At 39.2% G+C, this 21,764-nt stretch overlaps 1 protein-coding gene across 2 annotated transcripts in view; it reads left to right on the forward strand.

Moving 5' to 3' along the window:
* The first annotated feature begins 290 nt into the window (after window positions 1-290).
* The window catches only part of map4k1 (mitogen-activated protein kinase kinase kinase kinase 1), a 39,744-nt gene continuing 18,270 nt past the window's right edge, over window positions 291-21,764 (forward strand). The window contains exons 1-10 of one of the 2 annotated variants that reach the window (XM_074641097.1): window positions 291-410; window positions 1,557-1,647; window positions 15,952-16,009; window positions 16,818-16,908; window positions 17,603-17,667; window positions 18,337-18,392; window positions 18,628-18,675; window positions 19,790-19,832; window positions 21,333-21,405; window positions 21,542-21,673. In XM_074641097.1, coding sequence (XP_074497198.1) covers window positions 16,000-16,009; window positions 16,818-16,908; window positions 17,603-17,667; window positions 18,337-18,392; window positions 18,628-18,675; window positions 19,790-19,832; window positions 21,333-21,405; window positions 21,542-21,673 — 518 coding nt within the window. In that variant the 5' untranslated portion in view covers window positions 291-410; window positions 1,557-1,647; window positions 15,952-15,999. Of the gene's footprint in view, window positions 411-1,339; window positions 1,648-15,951; window positions 16,010-16,817; window positions 16,909-17,602; window positions 17,668-18,336; window positions 18,393-18,627; window positions 18,676-19,789; window positions 19,833-21,332; window positions 21,406-21,541; window positions 21,674-21,764 lie in introns of those variants that run through there. The other variant, XM_074641096.1, reaches the window with a different exon arrangement.

Here is a 21,764-nt window from a genome sequence, read left to right on the forward strand (position 1 = left end):
CACAAAACAATGACAGATATTGTCCAGAAACCCTCACAGGTACTGCATTTAGCATAAAACAATATGCTCAAATCATAACATGGCAAACTGCAGCCCAACAGGCAACAACAGCTGTCAGTGTGTCAGTGTACTGACTTGACTATGACTTGCCCCAAACTGCATGTGATCATCATAAAGTGGGCATGTCTGTAAAGGGGAGACTCGTGGTTACCCATAGAACCCATTTACATTCACATATCTAGAGGTCAGAGGTGAAGAGGTCAGAGGTCATGTTGCATAAAGTTTCCCTATGAGTGGCTAATGTAAGACTGACAGTCGCGCAATGCATTGTGGGTGAAATAAGTCACTTCACAGAAGAGGCAGATGAAACAGCAACATCACACCAACTACAGGAGAAAATAACAGAAAAGGTAAAACAGCATAAATCCAACGGTCGTTAGAACCGTTAAATATGTTCAGAACAATTCAAGACTATAGTACAAGACTCAAAAATAGTTATAGATAAACAGTTGAAATATTTAGCTAAAATTAGGCGAATGAATAAACAGTTGAAACGGCTAAAAGTAATGGATAAATAGTTGAAATAGTTAGCTAACTGACCTAACAGATTGTTGCCATAGCAACAAAGCTCTCCCCTCAGGCTTAGACAGGGGAGGAGGTGTCTAACTTTAATCAATCTTAATCAACAGAACAGGCTTAATTAGACTCGTCTAACATGACAATATCAGACCATTCTAAAGACAGAACCAGTCTTAAAAACTGCAAGTTAATGCAACTGGCCGCTGATATACAGCTGATAAAGTGATGATTTAACTTGTTAACAGGATGTAATGGGTGCCCCGTCTTTATCTGCAGGGACTTGCTTCTGAACAGGAAGCAGACAGGGAGCTCCACACATGAGTTACTCTTCTCTTGCAAAGCTGCAACACACACACACACACATTCACATTTCTGTAGGCGTGAAGTCGAGACTGAAACTTACGCTGAAAACCCCAAACAGCACAACTGCAATTAATCAGCTACAAGCCACACATATGTAGACTAGAAACACACACACACACACACACAGACAGACCTTTGTGTTGCTGCTGTGAGGATTTTAACCTTTAATCCCTAATCTTAAATCTACGCACATTAGCTCTTTAAAAAGTGAAAACTGGCACGATTTCTTCAGCTTGAAAAGATCAGAAACAAAACAAATGTGTAGCACACTGATATAAAAAGTCACTGTGACATGCACACGCACACCCAACAGGAAACAGAATGGGATTATGTAAATGAGCTGAGAAAAAATGTTTGAGAGAGAAGAGAAGAAGGTGTGACAGAGGTAGGGAGGATCAATAGCAGGCTGAGAAACAGAAACAGGAAGGTGTCAATGTGTGTGTGTGTGTGTGTGTCGGCAGCTGAATCACACACGACACAATGTTTTCTCAGCAGTTTTGTTGCCTGTAAATGTGGATGCCACTGAGTGTGTGTGTGTGTGTGTGTGTGTGTGAGACATGCCTGATGAGGATTATTAGCAACATAAACTAATACAATATGGATTTCCAACACAGGACGGCTCTGGATATCTCCACCAGGAACCCTCAGGATGACTTTGAGATCCTGCTGAGAGTCGGAGGAGGAACTTACGGAGAAGTTTACAAGGTCAGAGCCTCCAGCTGCTGCTGTTAAACTCTTATACCGACTGTCACTGATCACAGGTTCAGTTTACACCAGATTAGAGTTTGTGACGCATCTTATTTTATCTTGAATCAAAGGGGCTTCTTGAAACAGTTTGAGAGAAGAGACTGTGTTTTATTTGAAGATAAAATAGAAATGTAAGGCTGAGTGAATTCATGAGTAAGAAGAGGATGTCTGCCGCGCTGCATCTGAAGTCAAGCGTGTCTTACTTCTGCTTACACAGTGAAACCTACGATACACACTGTTCCAGCAGGGGAACAAGTATTCAGGTCTTTTACTTCAGTAGTGGAAAAATACTCTGTTACAAGTAAAAGTCCTGAATTAAAAATTTTACTAGGTTTATAACTATTGATGCATTAACGTAGAGCTAATTTCAACTACTTTTTATACTGCTATGTATCTTAATCTATAGTAATCATCATAATTAATTAGTTGATTTTAGGGCTGTCAATCGATTAAAATATTTAATCATGATTAATCACATGATTATCCATAGTTAATTGCGATTAATCGCAAATTAATCACACTTTTTTATCTGTTCAAAATGTACCTTAAAGGGAGATTTGTCTAGTATTTAATACTCTTATCAACATGGGAGTGGACAAATATGCTGCTTTATATAAAAGTATGTATATATTTATTATTGTAAATCAATTAACAACACAAAACAATGACAGATATTGTCCAGAAACCCTCACAGGTACTGCATTTAGCATAAAACAATATGCTCAAATCATAAGATGGCAAACTGCAGCCCAACAGGCAACAACAGCTGTCAGTGTGTCAGTGTGCTGACTTGACTATGACTTGCCCCAAACTGCATGTGATTATCATAAAGTGGGCATGTCTGTAAAGGGGAGACTCGTGGGTACCCATAGAACCCATTTACATTCACATATCTGGAGGTCAGAGGTCAAGGGACCCCTTTGAAAATGGACATGACAGTTTTTCCTCGCCAAAATGTAACGTAAGTTCGGAGCGTTATTTAGCCTCCTTTGCGAGGCTAGTATGACATGGTTGGTACCGATGGATTCATCAGGTTTCATAGTTTCACATGATATCAGTATCTTCACTCTAGCTTTAAAACTGAGCCAGCTACAACCTCTGAAAGATTGATTGCGTTAATGAGTTAAAGAAATTAGTGGGATTAAAACAAATTTGCATTACCGTGTTATTAATTTGTATTAATAATTTGACCAAGCATGTAACTGATGTCAAATAAATGTACTGAAGTAAAAGGTTTAATATTTCCCTCTGAGATGTAGTGGAGTATAAAGTAGCATAAAATGGAAATACTCAAGTAAAGTACTTCAACATTGAACTCAAGTTCAGAACTAGTTGATGAACAATTATTACGTTCTGTTTCTCACGGTTGAATCGGTTGTGTTGTGCTCACTGGGAATGTCTTTTTGAGTTTGGAAGGAAATCTAATAGTGATTGATTTTAGTTTCGTTGGTTGATTGCAATCACAACTCGAGTGCAGGCTCCAGCTCTGCAGGAGGAAGTGGTTTCACAAGAAGTGAAAGTATTCTTGTCAATAGCTGATGGTCTTTTTTGAGAATTTTTACTCGAACTTAAACAGAAGTCAGTCTGAGTTCTGCTGGGTTGTAGTCAAATGTCTTCTCTTCAGGTGCTGATTTCATATTTACACTTGTTTGAAAACTATTTTAGGTTCTAAACTCAATATTTGAAGGACAGAGACTTTCTGTAAGATGATTCAGGCTCAATAAGGCGTCAAAGACAGTCAGCTGTGTTCAGACGGGATCTAACTTGACCCCTTGACCTTGATTGGGTGACTGCCCTTTCACACCTCTGCCCTTTATAACATTAATACGTTTTCTTTAGTGTATAATCACTCCAAAATAAGAGTTGTTGTGTTTTTCGTTACGTTAGAATGAGCTGTTTATATCTACATAGGGAGCAGGTCCTCTCTCCACAGAGTCCGCCATGTTGCTCCATACTTGACGACCTTGAGGCCTCGAAAAAAGGGAGGATTTCAAAACCAAAGTGGGGGGTTTGGGGGTCCTTCCCGAGAAAAAATTGAGTTTCAGAGACTTTGTTTCCTGCCTTCTTGTGATTTCAATGAATGAAAATAACAGAAATATTAAGTGCACTGCAACAGCCTTTTTGTTAAAGCAGCAGTTGGTAGAAACGGAGAAAATAAGATTAAAAAAAGTTATTTTTATAAACCAGTCAGTATATCCTGACATTAGTGCATTAGACAGGTAATCTGAAAAAAGTCATGTGTCTCTGTGTCCTCCGGTGTCCTCTGTGTCCTCAAGTGCTCCTAACGGCATCTGCAAGATTTCACAGACCGGAGGAAAACTGCCAGCTGCCGTCTCTGAGCAGCTGTCAATCACTCGCGAACTCCGATCAAACGGTCAAACTAGGCAGCGCTGATAAAATATGAACTACTAAGTCATGTGATCCCCGCGCAATATTAAACATTTTCAATCCATCTTTTCTGCGGTTGCTGCTTTGCAGCTCGGCTCTGCTAAACATGCCGTGCTTTCTGCCCCCGCACTGCATCTATGTGATGACATTGCACAGAAACCTATACTATGCTATATCTATACCGCCGCTTTGTCAATAGTAATAATAATGAAACTGAACGTTGTGAACACGGGACACGAACGAACACACAGAAAGAGAGAACGACTTCATTCTCTGCACCAGATGTGGTGACAATTGAAAATTAAAAAATGGATTGAGCTTGATTATATTATATAAGAGGGCTGTCGAAGTTAACACGATAATAAAGCGTTAACGCAAATTTGTTTTAACGCCACTAATTTCTTTAATGCAACTTGCAATTTTTTGGTTGTAGTGGGCTCAGTTTTGAAGCTAGTTGTTGCCTGTTGGGCTGCAGTTTGCCATGTAGTGATTTGAGCATATTTTTATGCTAAATGCAGTACCTGTGAGGGTTTCTGGATAATATCTGTCATTGTTTTGTGTTATTAATTTATTTCCAATAATAAATATATACATACATTTGCATAAAGCAGCATATTTACCCACTTCCATGTTGATGGGGTATTAAATACTTACATAAATAATACAAAATCTCACTTTAAGGTACATTTTTAACAGATAAAAAATGTGTGACTAAATGGACAATCATGGGATTAATTGTGATTAAATATTTTAAATGATTGACAGCCCTAATAATTGGATTTTTGGGATTGTGATTTACCTTTGAGTGTCTGTTTGCAGCGCTGAACTCAAACTGTTCAACAATGACATACAGTAGTGTAGTAAATGTTAGTGATGCAAAGCAGGTTAGCTGTAGAGCACACTTCCTCTAAACGGGTCAGTCGACAACGCTGTTATGTTTAACAGAGAGACAGAGAGATTTGCATAGTTGTTCTTCCTCAACATATGGACACACACACAAACATACACCCACACATTCAGATATAATCTCACATGCACATGTTTGCAGCTACGCGTTGCCACACTCACAGTCAAAGTGGTGGTCCGTCTGCAAATGCAGCACTTTTGCACCATCAGCAGTGGTGAGAAAGTAGGACTTGTGTGTGTGATGATGATGATGATGAAGACCATGATAGAGATTAGTGGTGGAATGTGACTAAGTACATTTACTCAAGTACTGTACTTAAGTACAAGCTCAAGGAACTTGTAGATTACTTGAATTTGATACTCCTTTACACTTCTACTCCACTACATCTCAGAGGGAAATAGTGTATCAGCCCGGTCGCACGAAAAGGCGTATGAATGACACAAAAATGTGCAAGGCATTTAACGTGCAATAAAAACGTTGTTCTTGAATTTCGTGTCATTTTTACGCCGTGTAGTCTGTACTGACTGCGATGTAAACGCATCCACATAAATATGTTACGCTCAGAGTTAGTGACGTAGAATAAAAAGTGAGAAAGTGCTTATGGCGGACGGAAAGGGAGGCAGATGAATCCAACAAACACGGAACTTTCAACCAGGAGACCGGTGTTTTGTTTTGTGAGTGACGTTTGTGTTTTCCGTAATTGTATTATGTTGATTCCGTACATATATTACTTAGTTTAAGTCCAACCATGATGTTTTTCCTAAACCTAACTGAGTGGTTTTGTTGCCAAACTGCGGACGTTACCTTAGTTTTGTTGCGTGGCGTACAAATGGCATGCAAAAACTCCTAAAATGCGTCATGACACGCAGAATGTCGTTGTAATGTTTTGCTATTTCTACACCTTCCGATGGACAGAGACGCTACAAACATATGATGATCTTATAGACCATGATGCATTGCTGTAGATTAAACTAGCCAACATGATATAAAGGAGGTAAAATGCAACATACACATTAATGCAGCAGTAATATTAATCCAGAAGCATCAGATAGAATAGGAAAACACTGACGGGGAACATTTGACTGCATCATCAATACTTTAACTTTTCAAACTTTATGTACATTAAGCTGATAATACCACTCGATTTGACTGTTATCAGGCCATTAAATAGGCGTTATCGCTCGTATAAGCACCATAGATGTGGGTTATTAGGGGCCGACTACGTTGTAAACATTGTGAAACTTCAAACCAACACATTCAAACTGAAATGTTATGTTTTTAACACAAACAAAACTGCTTTTTTTAGGTTTTGAGTGTGCATACTTTTACTTAAGTAAGGGTGCATGATGCATTGCTGTAGATTAAACTAGCCAACCGGATATAAAGGAGGTAAAATGCAACATACACATTAAAGCAGCAGTAATATTAATCCAGAAACATCAGATGTAATAGGAAAACACATGAACATTTTACTGCACAATGAGTATTTTTACTTTTCATACTTATACATACAGTGTTGTTTTAGTATGTTTACTTATGTAAAGGATGTGAATACGTCTTCCACCACTGATAGAGATAATCAGACCTAGTTCATACCAAAATGCCATTTTATAACGGTGCAGCAGCAGTAGCCAGTCAGAGAGAAGGATGTGGTGAGTGCTCTGGATGAGTCAGGTTTGTTTAGTACGGTTTAGCTTTCACTGCTCATATTAACTACTCCGGGTTATTTGTGAAAGGTGTGATGTAAATTGCATCACGTTCTGTGGTGTGTGAGAAGCTGTTTTTCACAAATGCCCAAACGTTCGTGAATTAATATTAATGAATCAGTAGTGTGTCATATCAACCAGCAACACAGAGTCATGTACTGTATATACAGTCAACCCGACCTCATGGGAAGGCGTATAAATAGCACGACATTACAGCGGCATTCTGCGTTTCATGAGAACGCATTTCAGGCATTTTCGCATGTCATTTGTACGCCATGCAACAAAACTAAGGTAGCATCTGCATTTAGGTTTAGCCAACAAAACCACTCAGTTAGGTTCAGGAAAAACACCATGGTTGGGCTTAAAATAAGTGTGTAAACTAAGCAAAATACGTACGGACACACACGGGACACGAACGGCGGTCTCCTGGTTGAAAGTCTTGTGTTTGTTTGACCCATCTACCACCTCTCCCACCCGCCCTGAACGGACTCTCACACTATTAATCCTACGTCAATTGCTCCGACCGTCGAATAACAGCGCGGGTGGGTGTACATTGGAGTTAGTTGAAAGCCCGGTTCAAGGTGCCTCAGTGCGTCGGTTTTCAATGCCGAGGGGCGCTGACCAAGCGGCAATATTTGATGAGTTGGGAGTGAGAACGGGTTGGTTTGTTGAACCCATCCACCTCCCCTGCCACCCGCCATCAGCAGTGTTTCTCTCTTTTTATTCTATGTCACTAGCTCTGAGCGTAGAAGATTTACGCAGAAGCATTCATATTGCACTCAGTACATGGCGTACAAATGATGCGAAAATCAACGATGGCATTTTTATTGCACGCTAAATGCCTTGCGCATTTTCGTGTCATTCATACGCCGTTTTTGCTGATGCAGCATGGAGTGATTTAGACAGCCTCAAAAGGGTCAAAACAACACAAGACTTTACAAAAAGTTACAGAAAAAAAGCAATCAAGAAATTGTATACTACAGAAAAACTAGAAAAAGAAGCAATTGTATATAATACCAAGTAGTTCCTGGTTACATTTGCTTTTATTTGACAACTTGAAACAAGTATCATCACAGCAGACATGCTGGCATGCACCCAAACAACATTTCTACCTGCTGAGGCATCACGCTTTCCACAATTGTGCTGGAAACCGGAGCTGGATTTACCTGTTGGACAGTAACACACTGCAAAGGGTGGATGCATTGTAACGTTTGTTGAAAACTGGTATATCATATCCCTTATCTCTTACAAAGAGAAATACTTTTTACTAAAGAATTTACAAAATAAGCCCATATATGTATATACTGTATATGATAACATTATTTAGAACACAATTTGAAAGCAAACTGAATGGGCAGCGTGATCAACAGATAAATCGTTCATAGTTTATACGTGTATATATACAGAGATTAAATCAAATGTCTACATATCACTGATAATATGAAGGATGGAAAAAATAAATGCATAAAAAAATAAATGACTCGATAAATAAATGAATATGTCATTAAATGCAGCAAAAATAATATTAAAAATAAATGTAGCCATTAATTAATTGATCAAATGTGACATAAATGGATATTACTGTTTTAATTTGCTTATTTATTTATTTATTTTTCATTAATTTATTTTTCATTTATTTTTTATATATCCATTTTTAAGTGTGTGTATTTATTTATGAATTTATTTATTTATTGAGTCATTTATTTATTCATTTATTTTTGATTTTGGCAGGTTCTGTCCTCCATATGATAACATTATATTATATATATATATATAATATTTTATATAAATATTGGTTTGATGATTGATGTTTCCTTCACAGCTCCACACACAGTTTAAGAGAGTTTACCTGTATGAAATATGTGTAACAGTGCTCTGGTGTTGACTCAGACTTGACTAAGCTAACTGCAACTCTGCATCCGATCATGTCAGGGTCTTCCTCCTCTTACAGTAAAAGCCTCACTCTCCTTATCAGATGTGGCTTGTGCTACTAAGCTGCAGTTGGAGTTGCTGCTGTTCAACACTGTGCAGCGTTTTAGTCTCACAGAAGCTGCGGGCTGCACCTGTGCTGTGTGTGCAACCTCAGGCGCAAAAAAAATGAAGAAGTGAGATAAAAGAGCAGCGGACTACATACAGAACCTGCAGCGTCGAGTTAACTGTGTCAGGTTCCTGCTGAAACTGTGTGTGTGTGTGTGTGTGTGTGTGTGTGTGTGTGTGTGTGTGTGTGTGTGTGCGCGTGTGCGTGTGCGTGCATATTTGTGTTTTACAATGAAATACGCTTGAATTTCTGGGGTCGATTTATCTTTAACCCAAAAAAGAGGAAGAGAGATCATTTATGATGCCGAGAACATCAAGCAAATTGCACCCAAACACCAGCTAATGACTGGTGTGTATGTGTGTGTGTGTGTGTGTAAGTGTGTGTGTTAAACTAAATGGCCCACAGTCAAGTGAATATTGGATTATCAATTTAATATCTGTGTCAGCTCCTACAAAATATCCCTAGTGTGTTTAGCTTCCCTATAATATATTATGAACAAATTAGGGCTGTCAATTGTTTTTTATCTGTTCAAAATGTACCTTAAAGGGAGATTTATCAAGTATTTAATACTCTTATCAACATGGGAGTGGACAAATATGCTGCTTTATGCAAATGTATGTATATATTTATTATTTGAAATCAATTAACAACACAAAAAAATGACAAATATTGTCCAGAAAACCTCACAGGTACTGCATTTAGCATAAAACAATATGCTCAAATCATAACATGGCAAACTGCAGCCCAACAGACAACAACAGCTGTCAGTGTGTCAGTGTGCTGACTTGACTATGACTTGCCCCAAACTGCATGTGATTATCATAAAGTGGTCATGTCTGTAAAGGGGAGACTCGTGGGTACCCATAGAACCCATTTACAGTCACACATCTTGAGGTCAGAGGTCAAGGGACCCCTTTGAAAATGGACATGGCAATTTTTCCTCTCCAAAATTTAGTGCAGGTTTGGAGCGTTATTTAACCTCCTTCTTCTACAAGCTAGTATGACATGGTTGGTAGCGATGGATTCATTACGTTTTTTCTAGTTTCATATGATACCAGTATCTTGTCTGGCTTTTAAACTGAGCCCGCTACAACCTCTGAAAGATTGATTGTGTTAATGCGTTAAAGAAATAAGGAACGTGTTATCATCACATTAACTTTGACAGCCCTAGTTTATCCTCCCCCCAACTATATATACGACCCCGTCCAACCTGCACAATGGTAAATGGTTAATGGACTTGCTTTTATACTGTATAGCGCTTTTCTATTCTTCCGACCACTCAAAGCGCTTCACACTACATGTCAGCATTCACCCATTCACACACATATTAATACACTGATGGCAGAGGCTGCTAAGGTGTCAGCTTTGCCCACCAGGATCTAATCTAAACATTCATCATTCACCCATTTACACTCCGATGGCTATGCCTTCGGGAGCAATTTGGGGTTAAGTGTGTTGCTCAAGGACACATCGACATGTGACCGGACGACCTGCTCTACCCTCTGAGCCACAGCCGCACAGACATCAACCTCGCTTAATCTTATGACTGTTGCGACACCGAATACAAGTCATGTATTCATTATGAACCCCTAGTGAAGCATACATATACGATGCAAAAATGCCGAGCCTCGTGGTCCTTTTACGTGGCCGCCGGATTGTGAACATGATCAAACCTGCTGGTTTCGTTGGCTTCAGCAACAAAAGAATATGACTTTTTTATCTTGTGCATGTTTTGTGTGTGTTATCACAGAGGTCAGTGAAAGGAAAGACCCCTGAAACTAGTAAACGCACACATCAAGATGGAAATGTTTCTGCGGCTTCCGCTTTCACGTCCAGCTCATGTGTGTGTGTGTGTGTGTGTGTGTGTGTGTGTTTGGTTGTTTACTTGTTGGATGTCTTTCCTCTCAGTGACCTCTCTGATGTCACACACTGACACTCTGACACACACTCCTTCGATTGAGTGGAGTTTCCATCGTCATTGTTGTTTTCATCATCTTACTTTTGTCTCGACTGTACTCCACATGTTGCTTCTGTTGCTTCCAGGAAGATATGATTTACCTGCTATGAATGACTGTAACTAGAAACGTTGTGTAATAACGTCCAGCAAGGTGCTTTACTGGTTCATATAATCTGCTCTCTAACGATAAACGTGACTAAACTTCCTCAGAAACACATTTCAAAGAAGACGTCAGACTCTGCTGATCTTCAAGTATTCACTTCTGTCAACTCTGTTACAAATGACTGTTTTGTGAAGTTATTTGTAAATGAACACCCGGCCGTTTAGCTGCTTCTATTTGCGTTTAATTCATTTCTTTGTGTTTTGAGTCAGCGCACATACAGTATAGTACTTCAGGTGAACTGTGACTCTCTCTCTCTCTCTCTCTCTCTCTCTCTCTCTCTCTCTCTCTCTCTCTCTCTCTCTCTCTCTCTCTCTCTCTCTCTCTCATGGACAGCTGTTTCAAGCTCAGACAAGCCGAGCGTACGTAAAGAACCATAAAGTATACAAAGTATAGAAATAGAAAATACTTTATTTACAAAAAGCAGAAATCTTTCTTTGGTTTGCTATGTGAAAAATCTGCTATTAAAAATATTAAAACACAACATATCACATCCAGACAGGACACATGGAAACACATTTACATAAAAACACAATACACCAATAGAAGCCGAATGGTTAAAATGGATAAAACCACGACGGCCTGGGTTTGATTCTGACTTTAGGACCTTTGTTGCATGTCATATCCCTCTCTCTTGTCTGCCTCCACACTGTCATCTGTCGAATAAAGGGGAAAAATGGCCACCAAAAAATAATTTTTAGATTACTGGCCTGAATTATCATCCCAGTCTGGCCGTGTTTTTATGTTTAAAGGTTCACTATACGGAATTCAGAGCATTTCTGTTGCCTCCCCACGGCTCTCAACATGGCGACGGCTGAGCCGGCAGCTAAACGGCGCTAACAGAGCTAACAATGGCAACAGTGCTGACCGAGCTGACGGTGTTAACCTGGGGGGGGGGAACCGGTGGGCTATGCTTCCGCAATGACACCGTTGGTCGGGACGGCATTATCGGCTGTAACCACCGTATGAGCGCAGTGCAGAGCCGTGAGCGAGCCAGAGGGGCGCGCTTACATGCACTAAAAGCACATGCAGCCGGCCCGGCGATGTCAACAAAACACAGAGAAGCTCTGTTTACAACACACACAGAGAGAGAGAGACTTCATTCTCTGCTCAGGTAGACATTACTCCTCTATATCTTTACATAGACAATAGTTGGTTGCTGCTATCTTAATGCTCTAGATATAGAGAACCTTTAGCTCTAGTGGTACGTAGTATCTGGATATATCTCTAACCTTCGAGATATCCACTGCTGAAACTCAAAAGCCCAACCAGGGACAATGTCCTAATTATTCTGGATAATCTACAGAGGTCAGAGGTGAGGTCAGAGTATTGACCTGAATAAAAGAAGCATTGTTTCTGTAAGGACACATTGCTGTTGAGTTTTTAAATTTCATTTATGAAAGATGTGAGCACAACAAACCAAATTGTATTGACCTCCACTGTATTGGGGTAGAGGAAGAAATCTCAGAGACGGAAATCTCAAAACCAAAACTATCCTCATGCCTGAATACCATGAGGGGAATGAAAGTGTCTGACCCTTTAAGGTCAGTTAGTGGAAGAGTAGTGTTAGGTGTTGGTTGAATAAGGAAAGCGTTTCTCGTGAATGTAAGACAGTTGTTTACGAGCGTCCTCCACCGCCACCACAACACCCCGACTTTCCACTGTGCCATTTCAACGTCAAACTCAAAAGGCCACCGACATCAACACGTCTCCAACTGTGAAGTGTCAGCTTCCAGTTTATCATTTAATTTTCCGACAATATGAAAGTAGACGTTTGACAGAGGAGGTGGTGACCGCCTGCCTTCTAGGCGTGCCTTTAAAATGTTTTTCGTATTGGAGAAAATGTGTTTCTCATTTAATTAGCGCCTGAATGCTAAATGTGTTCAGTGACGATGGGGAAAGACGTGTAACGGTGAATACAATGTACATTACGAAGCAGTTTATCTCTTGATAGTAGTCATAGTACTTTCCAGCTGAAAGTATTTACACTTCAGATCATATTTGGTGCTCAAATATCCATGCGTCATGTTTTTAAAAATCCCTCTCTTGAGGCAGTGGAGTTTCCGTGTCTCTGTGTACGACCTGTCCTGCTCTCGCTGACCGAGTTCTCTTCTGACTGTGTCGTATTTCATCAGCATGACAGAATGTGAATCAGTATTTCCTCCTAGTGAAGTTGTGTCTAGACTACAGTCTGCTTTAAGTAGCGGTGGAGGAAGTATTCAGATCTTTTTACCTAAGTAAAAATAGCAATACTACACTGTACAAATACTGTAAGAGTCTTACATTCAAAATCTAGTACAAAAGTAGCATCAAAATATACTTAAAGTACCAAAGGTAAAAGTACTCATTATGCAGAATGGCCCATTTTCAGGATTATATATATATATTATATTACTATGTATATGTATATTGTACTATGTATGTACAATATACGTATTGCACTATATATACAATTTCTACTATACCATATTTATATATATATATATAAATGTATATATATATATATATATACGTATATATATATATATATAAATATTCCTAGATTATAATTATTGATGCATTAACGTGTTCATCACTTTAATGTTGCAGCTGGCAAAGGTGGAGCTCATTTGAATTAATTTATATATATAATTAAATGTATATTATTACACGACTTTGTTGAATACTTGATTCTAATTGGTCAATTATGGCGTTCTACAGCCTGTTATTTCTTTATAGCAGACCGTTGCTATGTATAGCAGACCGTTGCTATGTATAACAGACCGTTGCTATGTATAACAGGCTTTTATTATGTATAACAGACTGTTATTATGTATAACAGACTGTTGCTATGTATAGCAGACCGTTGCTATGTATTGCAGACTGTTGCTATGTATAACAGGCCGTTGCTATGTATAACACGCCGTTGCTATGTATAACACGCCGTTGCTATGGGCACAGTTCTGATTGTGGAGTCTGGCGGGCCGTATTTGTGTCAAATTATTGATTTCTTAAGTAAGTAGCCGTGTAATGAGAGGGATAATGTACAGCTGGCGGGTCATTGTTGTGATATAAACCCTGACAGGGCGACGCAGCACCCTGAAGCAAATTTTGATACTTGACCGTATAAGTCATTATAAAAAACTTTATAATGTGTCATGATTATTGTTATAAAGCATTATGGATATTTAGGAGTGCTTATAACTATAATTATACAGTGCTATAAGCAGTTTATAATGAATTATGAGTATGTTTATAATGCATTGTTTCCCTCAGATAAATTCTTTGTGGTCATTTAAATTATAATATATGAACTCTAATAGACAACATTATATACACATACAGCATTTTAACAGCAGCGTATTCTGTTGTTTGTCTGCAGCTTTGTGTCTCTCTCTCTGTACTGTATCGTCATTGTAAAAAATACTTTTAATCACAATGACTCTCTAGTTTAATAACATCTGGAATCATCTGAACAAAAGAGTGGTCAACTTGCTTTATCAGCTTGGATCCATTGACACCGTATTTATGTGTGAAGGAATTTGTCTTTATGGTTTCTGTTTATAAATAGTGTCAAAAAGCAAAGAGAAGTGAAAACACTTTCTGGTATCACACTTTTAAAGGTCACTATGTCCGCCTGCTGTGTGTGTGTGTGTGTGTGTGTGTGTGTGTGTGTGTGTGTGTGTGTGTGTGTGTGTGTGTGTGTGTGTGTGTGTGTGTGTGTGTGTGTGTGTGTGTGTGTGTGTGTGTGTGTGTGTGTGTGTGTGTGTGTGTGTGTGTGTGTGTGTGTGTGTGTGTGTGTGTGTGTGTGTGTGTGTGTGTGTGTGTGTGTGTGTGTGTGTGTGTGTGTGTGTGTGTGTGTGTGTGTGTGTGTGTGTGTGTGTGTGTGTGTGTGTGTGTGTGAATACACATGCTATAAGTGTGTGTGTTTGTGTGTCTTTAATGTCACAGAGTGGTGCGGTGGGATGTTTGTTTCACTCCACTGATCTGGACAGAAAACATTCAAATGAAGCTCTGCTGGCACTAAAACAAAAAAAAGAAAAGCACCACATTTACAAGTTCTGTCATCACAATTTCTGTATTCCAGTATTGAGGGAGAACGCTGTAAACGGCAAGCACTAAATGAGCTGCGAGGGCGACTGTGCAGCGTCAATGTTACGTTACCTTCACTAAAAGTGCTCGTTGTTGCTGCAGACAGGCTCAGATTGTTATTATAGGTGTCTGACAACATTACGGAAAGGACCCTACAGAGAAATAAAACCTTTCTCTCCATCCGGTCTGTTTGTTATTGTGTCAAAGTCCCGCTCAAGGAGACGTCTCGTTGTGAAATCTGAATATCCGTATACTCTGGCTCAAATAAATACAATTCAGAGACCTCATCCACATTGTGGAAATCATCTAAACATTCAGCCATGACATTGAAAATCTTTTAGATAACACTAAGCTACGCTTTCTGTGCTCCAACACAACAAACTCTCACGTTTCCACCATGGATGTATTCCACTATTCCACCATTGTCTTCATCAACACGTCACCTCGCCAGATTTCACAACGAAACTTCTCCTCGAACGAAACTCTTTCCATGATGTCAGACACTTATAGTAACAATCAGAGTCTGTCATGGCAAAAACAAACACTTTTAGTGGACATAAATGATCCTCCAGGTTGAAAAATACTGAAGTTACCCTTTAAATAAAATTTTGAGGTACTTCACTTAAGTATTTCCATTTTATACTACTTTGTACTACTACCATGTTGTACTTTTTACTCCACTACATTTATGTGACAATTTTAGTTACTTTGCAGATTCAGATTAATAATATAGAATATAAATAATAAATTATGATATCCAGCAGTATATAAAAGTAGTTGTTAAAATGAGCTCCACCTTTATCAGCTGCAACATTAAAGTGATAAACACATTAATGCATCACTAATTATAATCTAGTAATATATATTATTCTGAAATGGACCATTCTGCATAATGAGTACTTTTGGTACATTGAATGTGTTTTGATGCTGATGCTACTTTTGCTTTAATAAAAGATGTGAATACTTCTTCCACCGCTGCCAATGACTGACAGCTACAGTATAAAAACATGAATCCGTATATTTCTGTGTGTTCAGGCGCGTAACAAGCAGAATGGAGAGCTGGCAGCCATCAAGGTCATCAAGATGGAACCAGGTGAGATGTTTTACTCATTATGATCCCGTTATGGGAGCTGTTAACAAGACTTTACACTGCAGTAAATGCTAAACGGCAAATAGAGAGAGACTCATTATTTACTTTATATTGCCCACAGCGACATCAGTTATACAAATCAAAGCTATAAACCAACCAAAGAAAACAGCGTTCAGTTATACCTCCAACAGTTTGATTACACTGTGTGCATTGTGATGAGTTTGAATTGCATAAATAAGAGACCTGATTGACTCATTCAGTGCACCTGCTTATTATCTAATAAAAATGTATTTGTTATAGACAAAGCAGATTAATTCTGTTTTATTTTAAACTCCAAACAACAGAACTTTATTTTAAATTCAAGCAGAGATAATCTCAAAGATGTCCAATGTGTCAGACTGAATTTTACTTAAGTGGAAATAAAAGTAAAAAAAATGGATATGAAGTGGATTGAAATGTAGACTTGGCCTCGATGACTCTATCTCCGTTTGGATGCTTGCCTTTTTGATCACTTTCCCAAATGACAAAAGGGGGAGTATAAGTGTACAATTAAACCTTTCTTATACTCAAATATGCACACATCAGTGTAAGAGATTAAAGCATGTATGTACTGTTTCTGGGACGTTTAAATGCATTTACAGGGAAGTAGTAATATAACAGCTGAGAGGGAGACTTGGCCTTGCAACCCTCCCAAATAAAGAGCTGAAAGTGTGTTAGCATGTAGCATGTAGAGCCACTGACTACACTGTGTTCATATGTAATGTGATGAAAATAATAAATATGTATCCTCTCTTTCTGTCTGGTTCCACAGAGGATGATTTCTCCATCATCCAGCAGGAAATCGTCATAGTGAAGAGCTGCAAACATCCCAACATAGTGGCGTATTATGGCAGCTACATACGGTGAGCCGTCTGCCTCTCTGCTTCCTCTCGCTCTCTTCATTATCATTATTATTATTATTATTAATAATCAGACTGTTGCTATGTATAACAGACCGTTGCTATGTATAGCAGACCATTGCTATGTATAAAGGACCGTTGCTATGTATAACAGACCGTTGCTATGCATAACAGACCGTTGCTATGGGCACAGTTCTGATGTCAGAGTCTGGCGGGCGTTTTTGCGTCAAATTATTGATTTCTTAAGTAAGTAGCCATGTAATAAGCGGGATAATGTGCAGCTAGTGGGTCATTGTTGTGAAATAAACCCCGAAAGGGCGACGCAGCACCCTGAAGCAAATTATGATACTTGACCGTACAAGTCATTATAAAATACTTTATAATGTGTCATGATTATTATTATAAAGCATTATGGATATTTAGGAGTGCTTATAACTATAATTATACAGTGCTATAAGCAGATTATAATGCATTATAAGTATGTTTATAATGCATTGTTTCCCTCAGATAAATTCTTTGTGGTCATTTAAATTATAATATATGAACTCTAATAGACAACGTTATATACACATACATTATTTTAACAGCAGTGTATACTGTTGTTTGTCTGCAGCTTTGTGTCTCTCTGCTTCCTCTCGCTCTCTTCATTATTATTATTAATCTCAGATACACAAGTTAACTCCTCTTCTGTCTGCAGAGCTCATAAACTGTGGATCTGTATGGAGTTCTGTGGAGGAGGCTCTCTGCAGGATATCTACCATGGTGAGAGACTGTGTGTGTGTGTGTGTGTGTGTGTGAGTGTGTGAGTGTGTGTTTTATGCTGAAGTGCCTTAAACTTGCATTCTCATTAACAGCCAGCAGGGGGCGACTCCTCTGGTTGCAAAAAGAAGTCTGATTGTATAGAAGTCAATGAGAAAATGAGCCTAACACTGACACCACGCTGCTGGAGGCCCCGGCTGTATTGCTGGGCCTGCTGCAGTAAAAGAAATTAGGTTTTCTAAAGGGACTCTGGTGCTCGTAAACGCTACCGCTTTTGTCCGGAGGGACCGCCAAAATCTACACAAAATGATGATAAAATTAAATTAAAATGTAGACAATAAAAATTAAACTTTGAACTTGATTCATGACTTCATTTCATGACTAAAATCAAAAATTACACTCTGCATTCAAATTAACATGTAAAGATGTCAAACAGAACCGCAAATGCAACCTTCTTCCTCCTCCTAAGTGCAGAGCTACAGGATTACTCAAGGCTGCCTGCAGAACGTAAACACGTGAACACAAAGAGAGCTGAACAACATTCAGATCACTCTGTAAAATCAAATTGCACAACCTTTCTAATGAACCTTGATCGCTTAGTTTCCAGTCATGTATTGCACTGTCAATTATTCCTACATTGAATTGTTATCACAATTAATTTGTGTCCCACAGTGACTGGTCCTCTGTCTGAGCCACAGATCGCCTACATCTGCAGAGAGATGCTGCAGGTAAAGTCACACTGATTATTCATTATTAACTTTACTATTAATAATCTGAAACTGTTGATGACATGATGTTCAAGGCACAAAAACACACTTCCACTATTTTCTGTTTTGTTCCCTTTATTCTTTGTTTTCTCTTCATGGCTGAAGTGAGTTTAATGGGTGAAATTAATAAGTAAAAGCTGTTATTTTGGTGACAAACTCAGCTGTCAGTTTTTGATTGACTGATTTGACTCACCAGGGTCTGGACTACCTGCACGCACAGAAGAAAATCCACAGAGACATCAAGGTGACTTTTACTCTACATTCTTGTTTACTCGTATCTTGTATTTGTTTGTGGTAAGAGCATGTTAGACTACGGTAAATTAAACACTAAAGGGATAGTTTGGATGTTTTGAAGTGGGGTTGTGTGAGGTACTGATCCATAGTCATTGTATTACCTACAGTAGATTGAGTTTGGAGAAACAGACAGGAGTACCAGCACGGGAGCAAAGCAATGTACTGCTGTGGACGAGGCAGCAGCAAAATGGATTTTAGACACCTAAAGAAATCGATATCGGTTTAAGTGTACGCTATATTTAGAGTATTTTCACCGTTTTACCTTTATAATGACTTCTACGGTCAAGTATCAAAATTTGCTTCAGGGTGCCGCGTCGCCCTCTCTGGGTTTCTTCACAACAATGACCCGCTAGCTGTACATTATCCCGCTTATTACACGGCTACTTACTTAAGAAATCAACAATTTCACACAGAAACGACCCGCCAGAGTCCGACATCAGAACTGCGGCCATAGCAACGGACTGTTATACATAGCAACGGACTGTTATACATAGCAACGGTCTGCTATAAAGAAATAACAGACCGTAGAACGCCGTGATTGACCAATCAGAATCGAGTATTCAACAAAGCCGTGTAATACAAACATATGATGATCTTATAGACCATGATGCATTGCTGTAGATTAAACTAACCTAACTATAAAGGAGTTAAAATGCAACATACACATTAATGCAGCAGTAATATTAATCCAGTAACATCAGATATAATAGTAAAACACTGACATTTTACTACACATAAATACTTTTGATGTTTATACTTTAAGTACATTTTGCTGATACATACTTTTACTTCAGAAAGGTTTTGAACGCAGGAGTTTTACTTGTAGTGGAGTATTTTCACTGTGTAGTATTAGTACTTGTACTGAAGTGAAGGATCTGAACACTTCTTCCACCACTGCAGCAGAAAATGAGCAGATAGTGAAGAGAAGATAGTGAACCTTTAGAGTTATCAGGTCTCTGCGTGGGTTTGCTTAAAGATCACTGAGTGGGTAAAGGAGAGACTTTATATGATAAGATGTTTGTGTGGTTGTGTTGATGTGACTCTTGTCCTCTCTTTAACTCCAGGGTGCCAACGTCCTCCTCAACGATCAGGGCGAGGTCAGGCTGGGTAGGTGGATGTTTGCTCCGTCTGCTCTATCGCTGTACCGCCGTGGTTAAGATGAGTCACTCGCTGCATGAGCGACGGCTCAGTTAACACATCTCTTAGTTAAGGACTAAAATGGTTGAGAATTTATTTTGTGTTGGTCTGAATTCAACACTTAATATTTGGATTCAAAACGTTTCATTTTCCTGATATGATTTTCCCATGAATACACCACTTTGGCTGACATTTTAAAGAGGACCTATTTATGCTTTTGTGCTTTTCCCTTTCCTTTAGTGTGTTAGATAGATTTTTTGTGCATGTAAAAAGTCTGCAAAGTTACAAAGTCCACGCCAAAGGGAGTTATTCTCACAGAAACACTTCTCCTGAACTGACTGAAATGCCTTGCTTGAAGTCCCGTTTTTTCTTCCGTAACATGGTGATGTCACAAAGTAACACACTTTGCCTAGAAGCTGGTTTGGCACGCGCCCAGAGAAAGCTAGTTCGAGCAGAGCTGCATGTAAAAGGTCTGCAAAGTTACAAAGCCCAAAGTCCACCTCAAAGGGAGTTACTCTCCCCCACAGAAAAATAAAGCATTTTTTTTTTTGAACATTAAAGCATGTAAACACGTTCTAGTAGAAACCAAAAATACAAGTATGAACATAAAAATAAGCACAATAGGTCCTCTTTTATCAAGAAAGGAAGAAATTATCTAGTTGGATATTCCCTCATGCATTGAAAACACAACCATTATTAATAATTCTAAAAAAATAACCTTTACATAAAAAAAAAAAAGGGTTCATGCACAGGTGATACACGTCAGCGCTTTAAAGGTTAAGTGTGGTGGATTTGCTCTCATTTACTGATGTGGTTGCAGATTGCAACCAACTGAGTCCCCCTCCGCCCACTCCTCCCTTTCAAAGACTGTGGTAACGTGAGCCGCCGAGTACAAAACCGTGATAACGCCGTTGACCTCGTTCAGAGGTCATCCTCACCATAATAACACTAATTTATGAGCAACAGAAGTCAGACGGCGGATGGTGGTACCACGGTTTAACACTGCAGCTCACGTTACCACAGTTTCACAAACGTGTCGGAGAACTACGGTGGTCTTCAAGTAACATAAAAACGTGAAAGACTCTCTCTAGAGCCAGAGATTGGTTTGTCCGTTCTGGGCTACTGTAGAAACATGGCGGACTCCCTGAAGAGGACCCGCTCCCTATGTAGATATGAAGGACTCATTCTAAGCTAAACGGAAACACAATGATTCTTAGTTTCAGGTGCAACAAGATACACTAAAGAAAACATAGTTATTAATATTATATTCCATTTCTGGTAATAGATCCCCCTCGATGTTACACACTGTTCCTTTAAACTCACATGAAACTCTGAATAAATATAAAAAAATCCAAAGTACACAGACCTGCAGAAACCTGTCATGTGTGTTTTAATGTATTTCTTTCAGTAAAATTTAATGAGTGGTTATCGTGGTTATTATTTATATTTTTTGTTTCCTCTGTTGTCTAGCTGACTTTGGGATCTCGGCTCAGATCACAGCCACTCTGGCCCGGCGGATGTCCTTCATCGGGACGCCATATTGGTGAGGTCAAAACCCCGAGATCAGTCTCTCTGCTTCACTTAGAACGAGCTTCCTCTTCTTTCCCCGCTTGCTGTCTTCACTGGGCTGTAGTTTGATGTGCAAACATGACTTGCTGCTGTTCTCCTCATGTCCTCAGGATGGCGCCCGAGGTGGCAGCAGTTGAGATTAAAGGTGGCTACAATGAGCTCTGTGATGTCTGGTCTGTGGGCATCACAGCCATCGAGCTGGCAGAGCTTCAGCCGCCCCTGTTTGATGTCCACCCACTGCGGTAAATACACATTAAGCATGTACACTTCTACACACACCGGTATTGTGTATTCCCATGTTATGCTACTTCCTACTTCTACTCCACTAGATCT

Source organism: Sebastes fasciatus, chromosome 7 (assembly GCF_043250625.1).
Source record: "Sebastes fasciatus isolate fSebFas1 chromosome 7, fSebFas1.pri, whole genome shotgun sequence".
Lineage (NCBI taxonomy): Eukaryota > Metazoa > Chordata > Actinopteri > Perciformes > Sebastidae > Sebastes > Sebastes fasciatus.